This window comes from Schistocerca nitens, chromosome 7 (assembly GCF_023898315.1).
Source record: "Schistocerca nitens isolate TAMUIC-IGC-003100 chromosome 7, iqSchNite1.1, whole genome shotgun sequence".
Taxonomy (NCBI): Eukaryota; Metazoa; Arthropoda; class Insecta; order Orthoptera; family Acrididae; genus Schistocerca; species Schistocerca nitens.
The window spans coordinates 218,910,828-218,925,796 of NC_064620.1; the positions used below are offsets into that span (position 1 = coordinate 218,910,828).

General features: G+C 42.7%; 1 protein-coding gene across 1 annotated transcript in view; it reads right to left on the reverse strand.

The window, feature by feature from the left end:
- LOC126194924 (phosphatidylinositol-3-phosphatase SAC1) overlaps positions 1–14,969 on the reverse strand; it is a 97,662-nt gene that overhangs the window by 43,313 nt on the left and 39,380 nt on the right. The window contains exon 8 of the mRNA XM_049933303.1: positions 1,910–1,989. Within this exon, the coding sequence (XP_049789260.1) occupies positions 1,910–1,989 (80 nt within the window). The remainder of the gene's footprint in view (positions 1–1,909; positions 1,990–14,969) is intronic.

Consider the following 14,969-nt stretch of genomic DNA (forward strand, 5'->3'; position numbering starts at 1 on the left):
ATTAGAAAACATTCTTATTTCTCTTAGCAATATAATTGGCCAGTGTAGTGTCATTTGTGAAGTAAAATGAAGGCTATGTACTTCCTTGTTGGTCATACTTTGTGGAAACTCTGGCTTATTTTTACGCACGGTTCCTTTTCATGAGCAGCTGTCCCAAATTGTATGACATAAAAAAGTTGTCATATGTTCAGTACATATGAAGATTTGCTGTCACACAGGGTCCATATCTTGAACCCATATTTTGCCGGTACTTTTTGAATGGACAGTGGCCTCTAAATGCTACTAGCTGCTTGTCGATGGTCACATTTTCCCCTGGATTACTCAGTTTAGGACTGACTTCTAACCACTTCTCCAAGATACTGTGAACTGCGGTGAGTTTATTGGTATATTGTCTTTTCTCTCTTGTGGATTTCTTATCACATTGCAAGATGCGATATTGTACAGAATGTTTCTAGGGACATGGTTGCTCGAAATATGTTCCGCTCAGCATCCTCATCCCACGAACTTTTTGTAGAGATGTGAACGATATACACCCACAAGGAATAGAAGTCCTAAGTATGCGTGAAAATGAGACTCTAATGTTTGTCCATTGTGTACCATAAACTCATTGCCCCTCAATATTTGACATCCCTATTATTTCATTATGGAGTGCTGTAGAAAGTAATACTTCAAATGAACTTTTTACATCACTTATTCTACTGCTTGCATACCTGTTAACTCCTGGGGTACTCCTGATGACTTTCGAAGCAGTTAGGCGGGTGTGTTGTGATGGTGGTTGCAACTACCATTCTATGTCCCTGTTATTAGAAACAAAGTTTGTACACTACTTTGAACAGTCTGTGGGCTGTTGTCAATGTTATCTGAACACTCACTTTCAGGTGCATTACTGACATGATCTTCAAACTCAGAAAGTGATCCTTCATCTATTGAGCTATTTACTAATTCTTTGGTGGTGGTGGTGGTGGTTAGTGTTTAACGTCCCGTCGACAACGAGGTCATTAGAGACGGAGCGCAAGCTCGGGTTAGGGAAGGATTGGGAAGGAAATCGGCCGTGCCCTTTCAAAGGAACCATCCCGGCATTTGCCTGAAACGATTTAGGGAAATCACGGAAAACCTAAATCAGGATGGCCGGAGACGGGATTGAACCGTCGTCCTCCCGAATGCGAGTCCAGTGTGCTAACCACTGCGCCACCTCGCTCGGTACTAATTCTTTCAACTCAGCATCTGTCAATGATGTAATTGCCATGATGTCACAATCCAGACTGATCACAAACGATAGAGAACACAAACTGAGCAGAAACAATGTAATTCGAACAGTTGACAAGTCGTAATGATAAGTTCATTGTTGTAAATGCAGCGACTTTGTTGACCTGTTGAATACTGAGAGTAAGTACGAACAATAAAAGTCATTACTACTATAAAATATGAGACAACCTGAAAGTATGTGACATTAGACTCTAATGATATAAATGTTGGGTCACATTGACCTGAAGATTATGTACGTAACCCTTAAGGTTTAAGACCAGATGACTTAAAATACTTTAAATTTTTTTTACCACATGCTGCCCTTGGATTTTCAGACAAAGTCACCAAATTTCATCAAGTTATTTTGATGTTTAAATAATAAGAAACAAAATTTATAACCATTTTGGGTCATATAGATCTGAAAAGAACAGCAGGGTTAATGAAGATGAAACCACAAGTTGAAAATTAGTATTTTCTTTTGCTGACACACTTACTGGCTACCTATTCATGTTTTTCTGCTGAATACTATTCATTCATATACCACTTCTTCATATACTCTCAAGGAAAATATGAAATCATTAGAAAAATAAGTGTGCCTAATGAAATAAACATTATTAACAGATATTAACATAGTCTAAGAGAAACAAATTGGATAAATGCTTACCTAACATTTGAATTTCCAAGTCTTGTGACATGTTCACGAAACGCTTTCTCCAAAACATCCTCTGCTCCTCTATGGTCGATCTAAAACATTGAGACGTACTAACTGTACTATTTGCTCATCATAATTAACTGTTTTGAAGACAAAAATGTAATACTAGGGTTTTCCTGATTATCGCCAGCAACACCTCTCATTTTATACGTATGTATTACATTAATATGGATCCAGAACTATCTTTTACAATTTGAGCACAGCATTTCCTTCCCATATTTTCATGAGTGTTCTAGAGATAATTGTCTGCCATTGTTATGCCGTGCTTTTACTTCCCTGTCTGCAATTAACAATCAATTTATCTTACAGCAAAATTATATTCCCTTCAAATATAAATTTATTCAGCCACTCATTCATATCATCACCCATGCTCACATAGTATCTCACAGATCTCAGTACAAATAGGAAGCTTCAGAAATGTGGGACAAATCTAGGAATCTGAGATGGACAAAATAATATGAACAATCAGACAAAAATACCTTACTTTCAATGTTTATATTCTGTCTTCTTTGTAATATTGTGATGAATATTTCATTTCTCCTTCCTATGCTCCACTAGATGTTTTTCTGTAACTTCAATGATTCTCAACTTTACTGCAACTTGAACTGTTAGACAAAGTTAGAAATAAGGAGTTATGACTATATTGTTGGTGGGCTTTAGGGAAATGATCTTAATTGATGTTGGATGTGATGTGTGATGGCTACTACCTAGTTTTAGGTTTGTATTCACACAGATTGCATTCCATACTATGTGGTCCTTGAAGCACCAGCCCCATTGATCAGAGTTTTGGAAACCTTTGCAGAACATTGGAAAGAGCCTCCCCAAAAGGAGTTAAATTTATGACACTTGAATGTTCCCTAGGAATGGTGAATCTGCAGACAGTTCTAGCCCAGAAGCACCAACAAAAAATGAATTCAATAAAATGGTTCAAAGATACTGTCACAACAAAATGAAATTGTTCCATGGAAACAATGTGGTTTATTCAGATTTTAATACATCTGGTTAAGTCTCTTTCTTCATCCAACATTCCCTCGACCTGAGTATCAGCTTCCTGATCTAATACAAAACTACCACAAAATAACACCGCCCTCTTTGGCTACATCACCATACACACAACTTCAAAACTTCCAACTGTCAGTCAGCTATCACTAGGTAAAAATACTTGCCAAATGGCCACAATAACTTACCAGTACAAGCCCTTGCCTAAAACAGTTTGTTCTGATGTAAAATCCAGGATGGAATGTAATACACACTGCGAGCGGCAGCACCAGTGCATGATGGGAGAGGCAACCGTGTGGGGGTAAGGAGGAGGCTGGGGCAGGGAGGGGGACAGTATGGTAGGGGTGGTAGACAGTGTAGTGCTGCAGGTTGGCCAGAAGGCTGAGGAGAGGTGGGGAGGGGGGGGGGGGGGGAGAAAATAATGAGAAAGGAGAGAAATAAAAAGACTGGATGTGATGGTGGACTGACAACTGTGTAGTGCTGAAGTGGGAACACGGAGGGGGCTGGATGGGTGAGGTTGGGGGCTGGATGGGTGAGGTTGGGGCCAGGAGGGTTATGGGAACATAGGATGTATTGCAGGGAAAGTTCCCACCTGTACAATTCAGAAAAGCTGGTGTTAGTGGGAAGAATTCGTATGGCACAGGCTCCATATGGCACACCCTTCATTTCAATGACTGCTACACAGCCTATGCCATATGGATCCTACCCGCCAACACCAGCTTTTTTGAATTGCGCAGGTGGGAACTTTCCCTGCAATATATCCTACATTCCTGTAACCCTCCTGGCCTCAACCTCCAAGAGTGACTGTCCTCACCCATCCAGCCCTTTCCCTGTTCCCACTCCAGCACTACAAAGCAGTCCACCATCACACCCAGTCTTTTTATTTCTCTCCTTTCCTGCAAACACCCCCCCCCCCCCACCGCTCCCCTGCCCACCGTCTAACCTGCAGCATTTCACTGTCTGCCACCTCCACCATACTATCCCTCCCCCTCTCTGCCCCAGGCTGCTCCTTACCCCCACCAAATCGCTACTCTTATCATGCACTGGTACAGTTGTTCGCAGTGTGATTTCAGTAGCCTGAGACTGCAATCGCGCACTTGTGTGTGTGTGTGTGTGTGTGAGAGAGAGAGAGAGAGAGATTTATTACTGACAAAGGCCTTAATGGCCGAAAGGTTTATTTGTTACAGTCTTTTTGTTGTGCCTATCTGCAACTCAGCATCTCTGCTATATGGCAAGTAGCAACTTTCCTTTTCATAACATTGTTGATTTTGATGTATCTTGTCAGGCTGGTGGGCTTGCAGCATTTTTCATTCTTCAACGTATGCACATTTTCTAAAGATGACTACTACATATGCTATGCAGGATCATGCCAGGGTATGGTATTTCCTTCTTATTTTATGACTGTTGATCACATAGCTTTATTATAAAATTACTATGGACTGTTTTGCTTGTATGTTTACAGCTACTTACACTGACAATTTTTGGAACCGCATCATATACTGTTCTCATGATAATACCTGCTGTACTATTGCAAATAATGACTTTCTGATGCACCTTTCACCCATGCAACTCAACAGTTACCTATATTACCATCATCCTGTGAGTTTACAGTATGTTATTCACATTTCTAGCACTACACTGTACTTTGATGTTTTTGTCATTTGATTCTCATGCTTGATCTGCACATTGCTAGTTAGCAATATAAGGGAGCTTTCCTGTCTTGTAGTTTTTAACTTCATTCCCCAGTTATTTTATAGTTTTTAAAAAAGCCGGACTTGGGTAAAGCTTTCTTGGATTTTATTCCTGAACTGATGCGATTTCCCTCCTAAAAATGGCATGTTGCCAGTTAATGATGTAATACAGATCTCTGCCTCGTGATTTTTACTTTACGCCACTTTTATCTTTATAATTTTAAAATTCATTTGGATGTAGAGAGAAGTTTTTGGAAGATTCTGGTATAAAATTCTTTCGGCATGTCTACAAATTGGCTTGCTGATGGTGATGTTTTTAGAACATGTACTGTTATTGTCTTTGTACGTATGAATGCATGTTATTGCATGACTACAGCCAATGGTGCTTTCCAATGTATGTTCACCACTTTTACGCATTTCGAACGGTATGCTATCTTATAAGAGTTAACATATTTTGTACTACACTGTTAATGGGTCTGTCAAATGTTCACTTTTACTTTTAGAATTGGCTTCTTTGTTCAGCTTTTGTATAGTGTTTTTGTATTCTACTTGATTATACATAATTTTCTTATGCTATGTTTCCTCCATGTGTTACAGATATGAAGATTGTTGCAGACAGCAACTGAGACTAGTTACCATCTTTTAATTGTGATAGGAAAATTGCGATCTAGGGATTAAAAGGATTACTGTAAAAACATTTCTTATTTAATAAACTTATCAAACCTCTGAACTGCTGATAATCTGCAACCTGACCTCAGTAGACGACCTTCCACGAACCCTGACATTCCATTGTCAGTTCCCTGATTTTGTGAGTTCTGAGCAATTTCTGAAACATGTTTAACATTTGGACTAATAGCCAGTGTGAAGCGGATTGATTGGCTTGTTTCTCAGCTATTGGCTCTCTCATTTGTGCAGTCGTCTCTACAGCTAATAACAGCCTTCTATTTAGTGCTGCTGTGTCACAGAGATAATTCTAAACTGAATTTGGCAAACCAACAACCAGAAAAATTACCATAACATTTGAATTTGGAAGGAAGTTTCTCTTTTCTTTAAGGATGCTGAAAAAGTGCAGTGCAGGCCAGAAGCAGGAATCTCAGGAAAGTTTATGGTCTCCTCAGTGTCTATGACAGTCTGCCACACTGCATGTAAAATTGCTCTATGGACTGAAATCCTCATTAAATGATTATTCTTCTGATAAACCAGCCTGAATAATTTGGAAAAGATATGTTACACCTCTACTAAAAACACCATGGCCACAAATGCAATAGCTGATCTTAATTTAGACAAGACAATCCCAATAAGTAAAACATGTTAGAGGAAAATCGAAAACAAACCATTCATGGAATAGCAGCCACTGCCAAACATTTTGTAGCCTAGGTGAGCTGCAAGAACTGGTATAAGTGTAAGACCTGGATTTATGCCCAATGGAAAAATGTAATACTGTTTAATGGATCTATTTTCACACACTATCCCAACACAGAATGCATTTAAGCATGGAGGACACCAGGGTAAATGTACAGGGCGTACATAAAGTCCGGGGACACTTTCAATTATTTATTGCACAAGACCTAAACATTGTACATGTGTCATACATGTGCCCCCCGATACGTGGATCATGAGTGACCCTGCAGATGTCAATACGATAATCGAATTCTTACCATACCTGTCCCAGCATGGCATCATCGACTGTGGCAGTCACTTCCCGTATTCTTTCCTGGAGTTCTGCTACATCACATGGTAGAGGCGGTACATACACCAGATCTTTAATGTGTCCCCACAGAAGAAAGTCACACAAAGTGAGATCTGGTAATCAGGGAGGCCATTTCAAGAAACAGCTGTCCCCTTCTGTAGCACGGTTGATCCTTCGGTGTGTTTGCAACTAGCACTGACTGTCGGCAAATTACCAAACTACGCTGTGGCGGTATATATGAAAAAAACTTTCAGGGTTTCTCTTCAAAATGACTTATGTATGATATCTGTACAATGTTTGGTTCCTGTGCAATAAATAATTGAAAGTGTTCCCAGACTTTATGTACACCCTGTATTATCAAGTGTGTGTTTTTCTACTCTGAAGCAAGGTGGATGTTGGGATATAGTTTGACTGGTTACATATGATTTTCAGTAGCTGCAACCGACACACTGAAAGTATTGGAAGTTGGTGGGCATGATAATTTGTTCAATATAATGTCATACTTTTTATTTTACATCACCTGTGTTTTGGGTTCAAGTCCATCATGTAGCATTGCTATATCAAAGATTTAATTCCTAATGGAAGCAGTAAAGAGAAGAATTCACCATATAGTTGATCTGCTGAATTATCAATAGGCACATAGAAAAATTGAAAAAGTCTTGGGTTATCAGCCGAGTCATGGTGTCATCTTGTCGCAACGTTTTGACAAGCTTCCTGCGGCTACACTGTCCTAGCCGGATACATTGTCCTCACACTGCAGGACAACTCAGTTGGGGATTGTACTGAGTCAACCGAGACTGGAGAAAGGATGCAGGGACAGGGAGATAGTTTTGGAGGGAGGAGTAATGGATGGCTGGGAGGGAGAGACAGCTAGCATACAGATAGGAATGTGGTGCCGGTGAGCTAACTCTAGTGTAGGCAGTGAAAGTTGTTTATCATCCATAATGACGTGTGGATGTGGACTGGGAGGGGGAGATGGAATAGATGAAGAGCTCACTGCATGGAGGAGGATGTGAACGTAGAATGACTGAAGTACATGCATGGGGACTTGGGTGGAAATGGGTTTGGGATGGGTATATTCATATGGCATGAGTTGTGAAGCAGGAAGTAGCCAATGTACTGCAAGCAGCATGTTCTGCCACTGGGTGGTTAACACTACTCTTGTCACTGGCTAACCATTCAGATGGACAGCCAGCTGGTGGACATGCCCATATAAAACACTGAGAAAGTAACAGCAGAGCTGACATACGATCTCCATCTACAGCTAAATCTATACTCTGTATGATGTGTGGCAGAGGGCACTTTGTGAACCACAGTCACTTCCCTCTTTTCCTGTTCCATTCGTGAATAGTCACAGGAATAACGGCTCCTGACAATCCTCTGTGTGGGCTCAAATCTCTCTAAGTTTATCTCATAGTCTTTTCTTGAGATACAAGTATGAGGAAGTAATATATGTCAATTCTTCAAAGAATATACTTCTCAGAACTTTTAACAGAAACCACATCGCACTGCAGAACACTTCCCTTGTAGCATCTGCCACTGTAGTTGATTGACTATCTCTCTTCTTTGTACCTTCTCTATTTCCTCTAACAATTTTATCTGGTATGGATCCCATACTGATGAGCAATATTCAAGTATTAGTTGAATAAGAGTTTTTTAACCTATATCCTTTGCTGATGGTCCACATTTCTGAGGATTCTTCCAATGAATCTCAGTCTGGCATATGCCTTTCCAGCAATCAGTTTTATGTTGTTGTTCCACTTCAACTCACTCTGTATGCATATGCCTAGATATTTTATGGAAGCAACTACTTCTAGCGATAGTTCTCCATTGAGAATTGTTGTAGTGGCCCCGTATCAGTAAGAGGGCACGCACAACAGACAAGCAAGGTGGGTTGCCGACCTCCCTTCAAGAGCTCATATCAAAATGTCGCCAGTGAATGTAAACATCAACAAACTTTCTGCATAAACACGGCACTACTTTGTGGAAAGCCATGAGACAGAGATCCACCAATTTGAACTAATTTGAATAAGTGTAGCGCTCCGCAGAATTGGTGTTATAAGCATGCCAGCAGAGAGAGACTGGCAGTGTGTACCTACAGCTAGGACAGCTCCGGCCAATAACTATGCTGGCTCTAGCCTAGTAGACACTTGTGTAGTCTATCAGTAGAAATTTGTATCTAATTGGGCATAACGTCACTTTGGAATTGTGTAGCGTAGTATTTTGGTTGTTGGTATTTCTTTTCATTGTCTTGTAACTTTTGTCTGGCTTTTTCCACCACAAGAATTATTGCGTTCTTGTTGTTCTCGAGTTCGGCAATTAGTGCATGCCAAAAAGGCATTTTAGTTAAATAAAGTGTGTTCAAACTTCATCGTTAGTTTTTTCCTGCCGACCGCAGGACACAACAGTTATGAGCGACAAGGGAGGGATTTTCATTTTAGGTCAAAATGGCTACCTTACAGCAATTTCTTCAGTCCTTGACGGATTCAGGCAGCACTCACAAAGTCAGAACATTGCTCTCACTCCCCGGCATTGCAAGCTGTAGTTCACAGAGTTTATTCCATCACAGGTAAATTGCACACTTTGCATGTGGCTCCACCGATGTTTCCGGCTTTCGATAGGTCTATCAAATCAGGGTCAAACTATGGTGAAAGGATAGAACAACATTTACTAGCACATGGGATCCACAGCAAAAATCGAGGTTGGCTTTTTTTCTAGCAACAGTTGGTCCACAAATTCAACAACTGAACCCTGAGCAGTCACTTCAAGATCTCTCGTTTACCCATATTAAGGACTGCCTTTTTGAGTACTTTGATGCACAAATACACGTTACCTCCACCCGTCAGACTGTCCTTTCTTGTCGAAAGTCCCCAGGTCAGACATATTGGGAATGGATTACAACGCTCCAAGGTCTTTCCTGCGATTGCAAATTCCTGTGCGCTGACGATGCCTGCAAACAGTTTTATACCTCTTCATTGATTCACGATATGGTGGTGTTTCACGCACCAGACGGAGGTCTTCTGGCTGATATTTTGAAGTTACAGGACTTGTCCCTCGACACCTGTCAGCCAATCATTCATGCATTTGAACAGTCTCACCGGCTACAACCACTGCATCTTGATGCTGCTGTTTTCGTAGCTCACCAGTTGCCTGGCGCCGAGCGTGAGTCTCCTCAGTCCGTTGATACATTTCGTGACAGAAAGTCTTTTGCTCATTTTCCATCATGTCCGGACTGTTTATGGACTCATTGACAGTTGGAGTGCCCCACCAGCAAGCAAGGTGCATGACTTGCAGCCGAACGGGCCATATTGCCTTTGTGTGTCAGGCTTCGCAGAAACATCGGTTAGATGTCACACTTCCTGCAGATGCACAGGTTTGTCACAAATTGTCACTGTAGGACCTGGAAGACATTCCATTGACAGAGAAGTATTCTCCATCATTCACCAGTCGGGAGTCCGTTTCCTCCTTACCTCGGAAGTCGTGCATATTCCTGTGGTTTTCCAAATTGGCATGGCATCTTCCATTTCTATTGTGGATGGTACCACATACCAACGCTTGTTCTCACCAGCTTTGTCTCCATACACTTGGGACTTGCATATTATCAGCAATCACCATATATCAGTCGATGGCATTTTTAACCCAAATCTCCTGCAACGGTTGTTCCTTCACCACTCAGTTTTTGGTGGCCGGCTCCCCTGGTGGTACTAACCGTCTGGGTTTGGACATTTTTGGTTGTCTCGGTTTGTCAGTGCAGGATGAGGTACAGGCGGTTTCGATCTCCTCCTCGGATACCCTCCTCGCCCCGTTGCTCAGCAAATACAAAATGTTGTTCTCATCCTCCACCCCAAGGTTGAAGGGTTTCACTGCACATGTTCAACTTCTTCCCTCCGCTATCCCTCATTTTTTTAAGGCTCGCCCAGTCCCCTTTGCTCTCCAAGACAGGCTCCAAGTGGAGCTTCAGCACTTACAAGACAAAGGCATCCTTTCTCCTGCCGTGCACAGTCATTAGGCAATGCCTATCATGTTAGTCGAGAAGCCGACTGGTGCTTTAAGCATCTGTGGCAATTTTAAGGTCACAGTAAATTCTCAGTCCATCATTGATGCCTATCCTGTCCCATTGGTGGATGACATACACATACATCTTGTGGGATCAACAATTTTCACCAAAATTGATTTGCGCGATGATATTTGCAGCTGCTGTTAAGGTTGGAATCACAGCAGATCCTAGTCATCAAATCCCCGTGTGGCCTTTTCCGGTACAACCGCCAACAATTTGGCACAGCCAGTGCCATCGCCATTTTCCAATGTAAATTCGAACATCTCACAACACAGGTGACAGGTGCGGCAAATTACCTGGACTATGTCACTGTTGGTGGCTCGTCCACGGTGGACATCGCGGACAAGCTGGACAGGCTGTTTCAGTTTTTTCCGAGGCTAACCTGTGCTGCCGGAAAGAAAAGAATGGCTTTTTTACACGCGAGGTCAGTTATCTTGGGTTCAAGATTGATGTCCGCAGTCTACACACCTCTAAGGAGTATGTTGAGGTGTTCAAAACTTGCCTCCTCCCACCTACATGAAGCAACTGTAATCCGTCCTAGGTCAAATTAACTATAATCAGCGTTTTATACCCCAAGCCACTGAGATTTTGGTGCTCTTGACCAGTTTGTTGCATGAAGGTGAGCATTGGGTTTGGGACGCGGCACGTGAACAGGCTTTCACAAGTCTCAAGTCTGCTCTCTCCTGACCTCCGTGTCTGGCCGCTTCCAACTTTTTCCTGCCCCTCATCACTGCATTGGACTAGGGCCTGGGTGCAGTCCTCTCACAAGTGGTAAACGGCGTCGAGAGGCCAGTGGCCTTCGAATTCTAAAAACTGACCGATGCTCAAACTGAAAAGGAAGCTTTGTCGCTGGTTTTTCCCTAACAAAATTCTACGATTTCATTTATCGTCATCATTTCACTCTGCAGACTGACCACAAACCTTTCGTTTCTTTGTTTCACAAGGGTGCCGCAGTGCCCACCCAGACAGTGCGCCAACGCCAGTGTTCGGCACTCTTCCTGGCGCCGTTCGACTTTGATATTGTCTATCACACCTCTGGAAGGCATGCAAACACTGATTTCCTTTCCAGGCTGCCTGCCAGAGTGGACCATGAGTTTGACACTTCCTCCTTGTTTTTTTTTTTTTTTTTTTATGTGAAACCGAATGTGGATGCAGCTCTAGGTGCACTTCCATTGGATGGAAATGCAGTCCGGCGGGTCACCACTCATGATCAGACATTCGCCGCCAAATCACTGCAGGTTGGCTGAACAGCCGACATAGTATCCACGATGCAGAAGTCCAGCATTTTTTGGGATCATCAGCACAGTCTCTTTTTCTGCAGTGGGGGTCATCCTTTTGCATAGTGATTCGGATGTTCCCCGGGTGGTGATACCGCACGCATTGTGTTGCCACGTCCTCGACCTCCTCCACGCTGCCCATTGGGGAACCGTCTTGACCAAACAGCTGGCCCACTGACACCTTTATTGGTGCGGATTGGATAAAGACAATTCCTCCCTCGTGTCAGCCTGCACCACGTGCCAGACACATCAGGCAGCATCCCCGTGCCAGTATTTTTCATGGCCAGATGCAGCTGCTCCATGGGAACATCTCCACTTCATGGATCCCAATGGTTCATCCTGATTGAGTCCGGGTCGGGATACCCTTACGTTTTCTGCATGATGAATACCACTTCTACTGAAACTATCAAAATTCTCTGGTATCTCTTTGCTGTCGAGGGACTCCCCAAAACAATCGTTACAGATTATGGTCCCTACTTTATTTTGACCGAGTTTAAGCAACTTTGTGCTGCCAATGGGATTTCCCTCATCCACACCGTCCCAGTTTCACCCTGCGTCAAACGGCCAGGCAGACCATTTTGTGCAGACATTCCAAGACCCAACTCGATAAACTACTGAGCCATCACCCGCTGGAGGAGGTCATGCTGCTTTTTTTGGTTACATACTACGCCGCCATGCATGCTGGTAAGAGTCCAGTGGAGATACTTCACAGTGGAGCATTCTGCTCTCCCTTATCTATCCTTGTTCCTGAGACTTCTTACCCTCCCGCCAGCACTCTGGTGCCCTCCTTCTGCATCGGGTAGGTCTGGCTGCGTATCTTTTCACATTCACAGATGCGCTGGGCACCTGCCATCATCACCAAACTCTGCGGCCAGGTGATGGCATCTCTCCAGTGGGTCAATGGCTCCACCACTCACCAGCACCTCAACCAGCTCTGCCCCCGTACGATGAAGCAAGACGCCCCTGGGGAGCTGCCAGTGCCTGTCAATGGCCCGCCCTGTGATGGAAACTCTGATTCCGCCTCTGTCTCAACCACTGCCTCTGCCACCAGCTGCCCCTGCTGTGTCACTGCCTATAGTCCCTGACGGTCATGAACCTATGGACATCGACCAAGACGGCCACGAACCAATGGACATTGACCACAACGCCCCCTCTTCTATGGACATTTGTGGTGCTGTGCGCTCTTTTTCCAGGGGGAGAAATGTCGTAGCGGGCCCTTATTAGTTAGGGGGCCCGCACTACAGACAAGCATGGTGGGCTGCTGACCTCCCTTCAAGAGCTCATATCAAAACATTGCCAGTGAATGTAAACATCAACAAACTTTCTGCATAAACACAGCATTACTTTGTGAAAAGCCATGTGATAGAGATCCACCAATTGGAAATAATGTGATTAAATGTAGCACTCCACAGAACTGGTGTTATAAGCACGCCTGCTGAGTCAGACCAGCAGTGTGAACCTACAGCTAGGACAGCTCCGGCTGATACCTATGCTGGCTCTGGCCCAGTGGACACTCACCGTAGTCTCTCTGTATAAATTTGTATCTTGCTGGGCGTAATTCCACTTTGGAATTGTGTAGCATACTATTTTGGTTGCTATTATTTCTTTTCATTGTCTTGTAACATTTATCTTGGCTTTGGCCACCACAAGAATTATTGTGTTTCTTGTTGTTCTTGAGTTTGGCAATTAGTGCATGCCAAAATGGCATTTTAGTTAAATGAAGTGTGTTCAAACTTGATCATTAGTTCTTTTCTGCTGACCGCAGGACACAACAAGAATGACATGCTGCATCCTGTTTGCGACAAACTCTTTCATCCAATTTCACAGTTAGTGTGATATTCTGTACACTCGTATTTTGTTTGTTAGGCGGCTGTGTGGAATTGTATCAAATGCCTTTTATAAGTCAAGGAACACTGCATGTGTCTGGCCTCCTGTGTCTCATATACAGAGCGAGCTGGGTTTCATACAATCATCTTTCCTGAACCCATGTTGATTCCTACTGAGGAGATATTTGGTCTCCAGAAACATCATAATACGCAAGCATAAAACATGTTCCAAAAGTCTGCAACCGTCCGACCTCAGAGATACAGGCCAACAGTTTTATGTATCTGTTCTACAACCATTCTAGAAAATGGAAATGATCTGTGCTTTTCTCCAATTATCAGGAACATTTCGCTCTTCCAATGACCTATGGTACACTGTTGCTAAAAGTGGGCAACTTTTTTCACATACTCTATGTAGAATCACACTGACTGCTTTCACAGGTGGTTCTGCATCTGATAGGGTAGGATATATTAGTGACAGAACAGATATAGTATGTGCTACATGAATGACTAGAACAGGACTTGAACCCGTCTTTTCCACAAGGGTATGACCCCACACACTCTGTGATATGTGTCACACTCCCATGGAAGACTCAGGTGCAAGCCCTACCCCTTACACACTATTCCAGTCCTGTTACTTGCATAGCTTGTCCCATCCGTCCTACTGGAGGCAAGGTCACCTGTGAATGCAGTCATATCACATACCACCTCTGCTGTAACTTTTGCACACTTTTCGTTCCTACAATCTTTCTGGCCTCAGTTTTCTCTAGTCTCTACCCCACACTAACATCCACCTCTGTCCCCGTGGTTCCTACATCACCCATAGTATACTCACTCTCCTCTCCACAGTCTCAAGATGACAATATCTGGGAGTGAGAAGCAACTACAGCAAACTGTTCCTGTATGCTTCACTAACTACAATTTTTAATGATAAACTGATCTGAGGATATTAAATAAGGTCTTTGGATTGAATGTATTTCAACATACTGGTCAGTGCCACCAGCAGCTGCTACAGTCTTTTTAAAATCATTTTGAGCAGCAGAGGAAACAGAATGCTATAATGTGATTAAAATGTTTTGGTAGAATGCTTGTGGATGAACACTTTTGTTTGTAAAATGATGAATTTGATGAATGAAATACTTTCGTTTCAACCAGTAATGGCATTTCACAGCAATTTTGTAATATCATGCACTAATTTTGTGTGTGTTCTGTTTTATGTCCTTTTTGGGAGTGAGTAGCAATTATAAATGGATGGTGGGAGTTGGTGTGGTAGTAAGGATTAGGTGGATCAAAATGGACTTACGTATGTAAAAAAAAAAATACCAGATTCTGAGTGCACTGTAATTAGAAATGTAATTCTACATTAAGCTTGTTATTTTATTCTTATGGCTTGTACTAGTAATACAGGGAGGGTTACACTAGAGTGGAATAATATCACTTTATTTATTGACTAAACACATTAAGAACAGTATTCA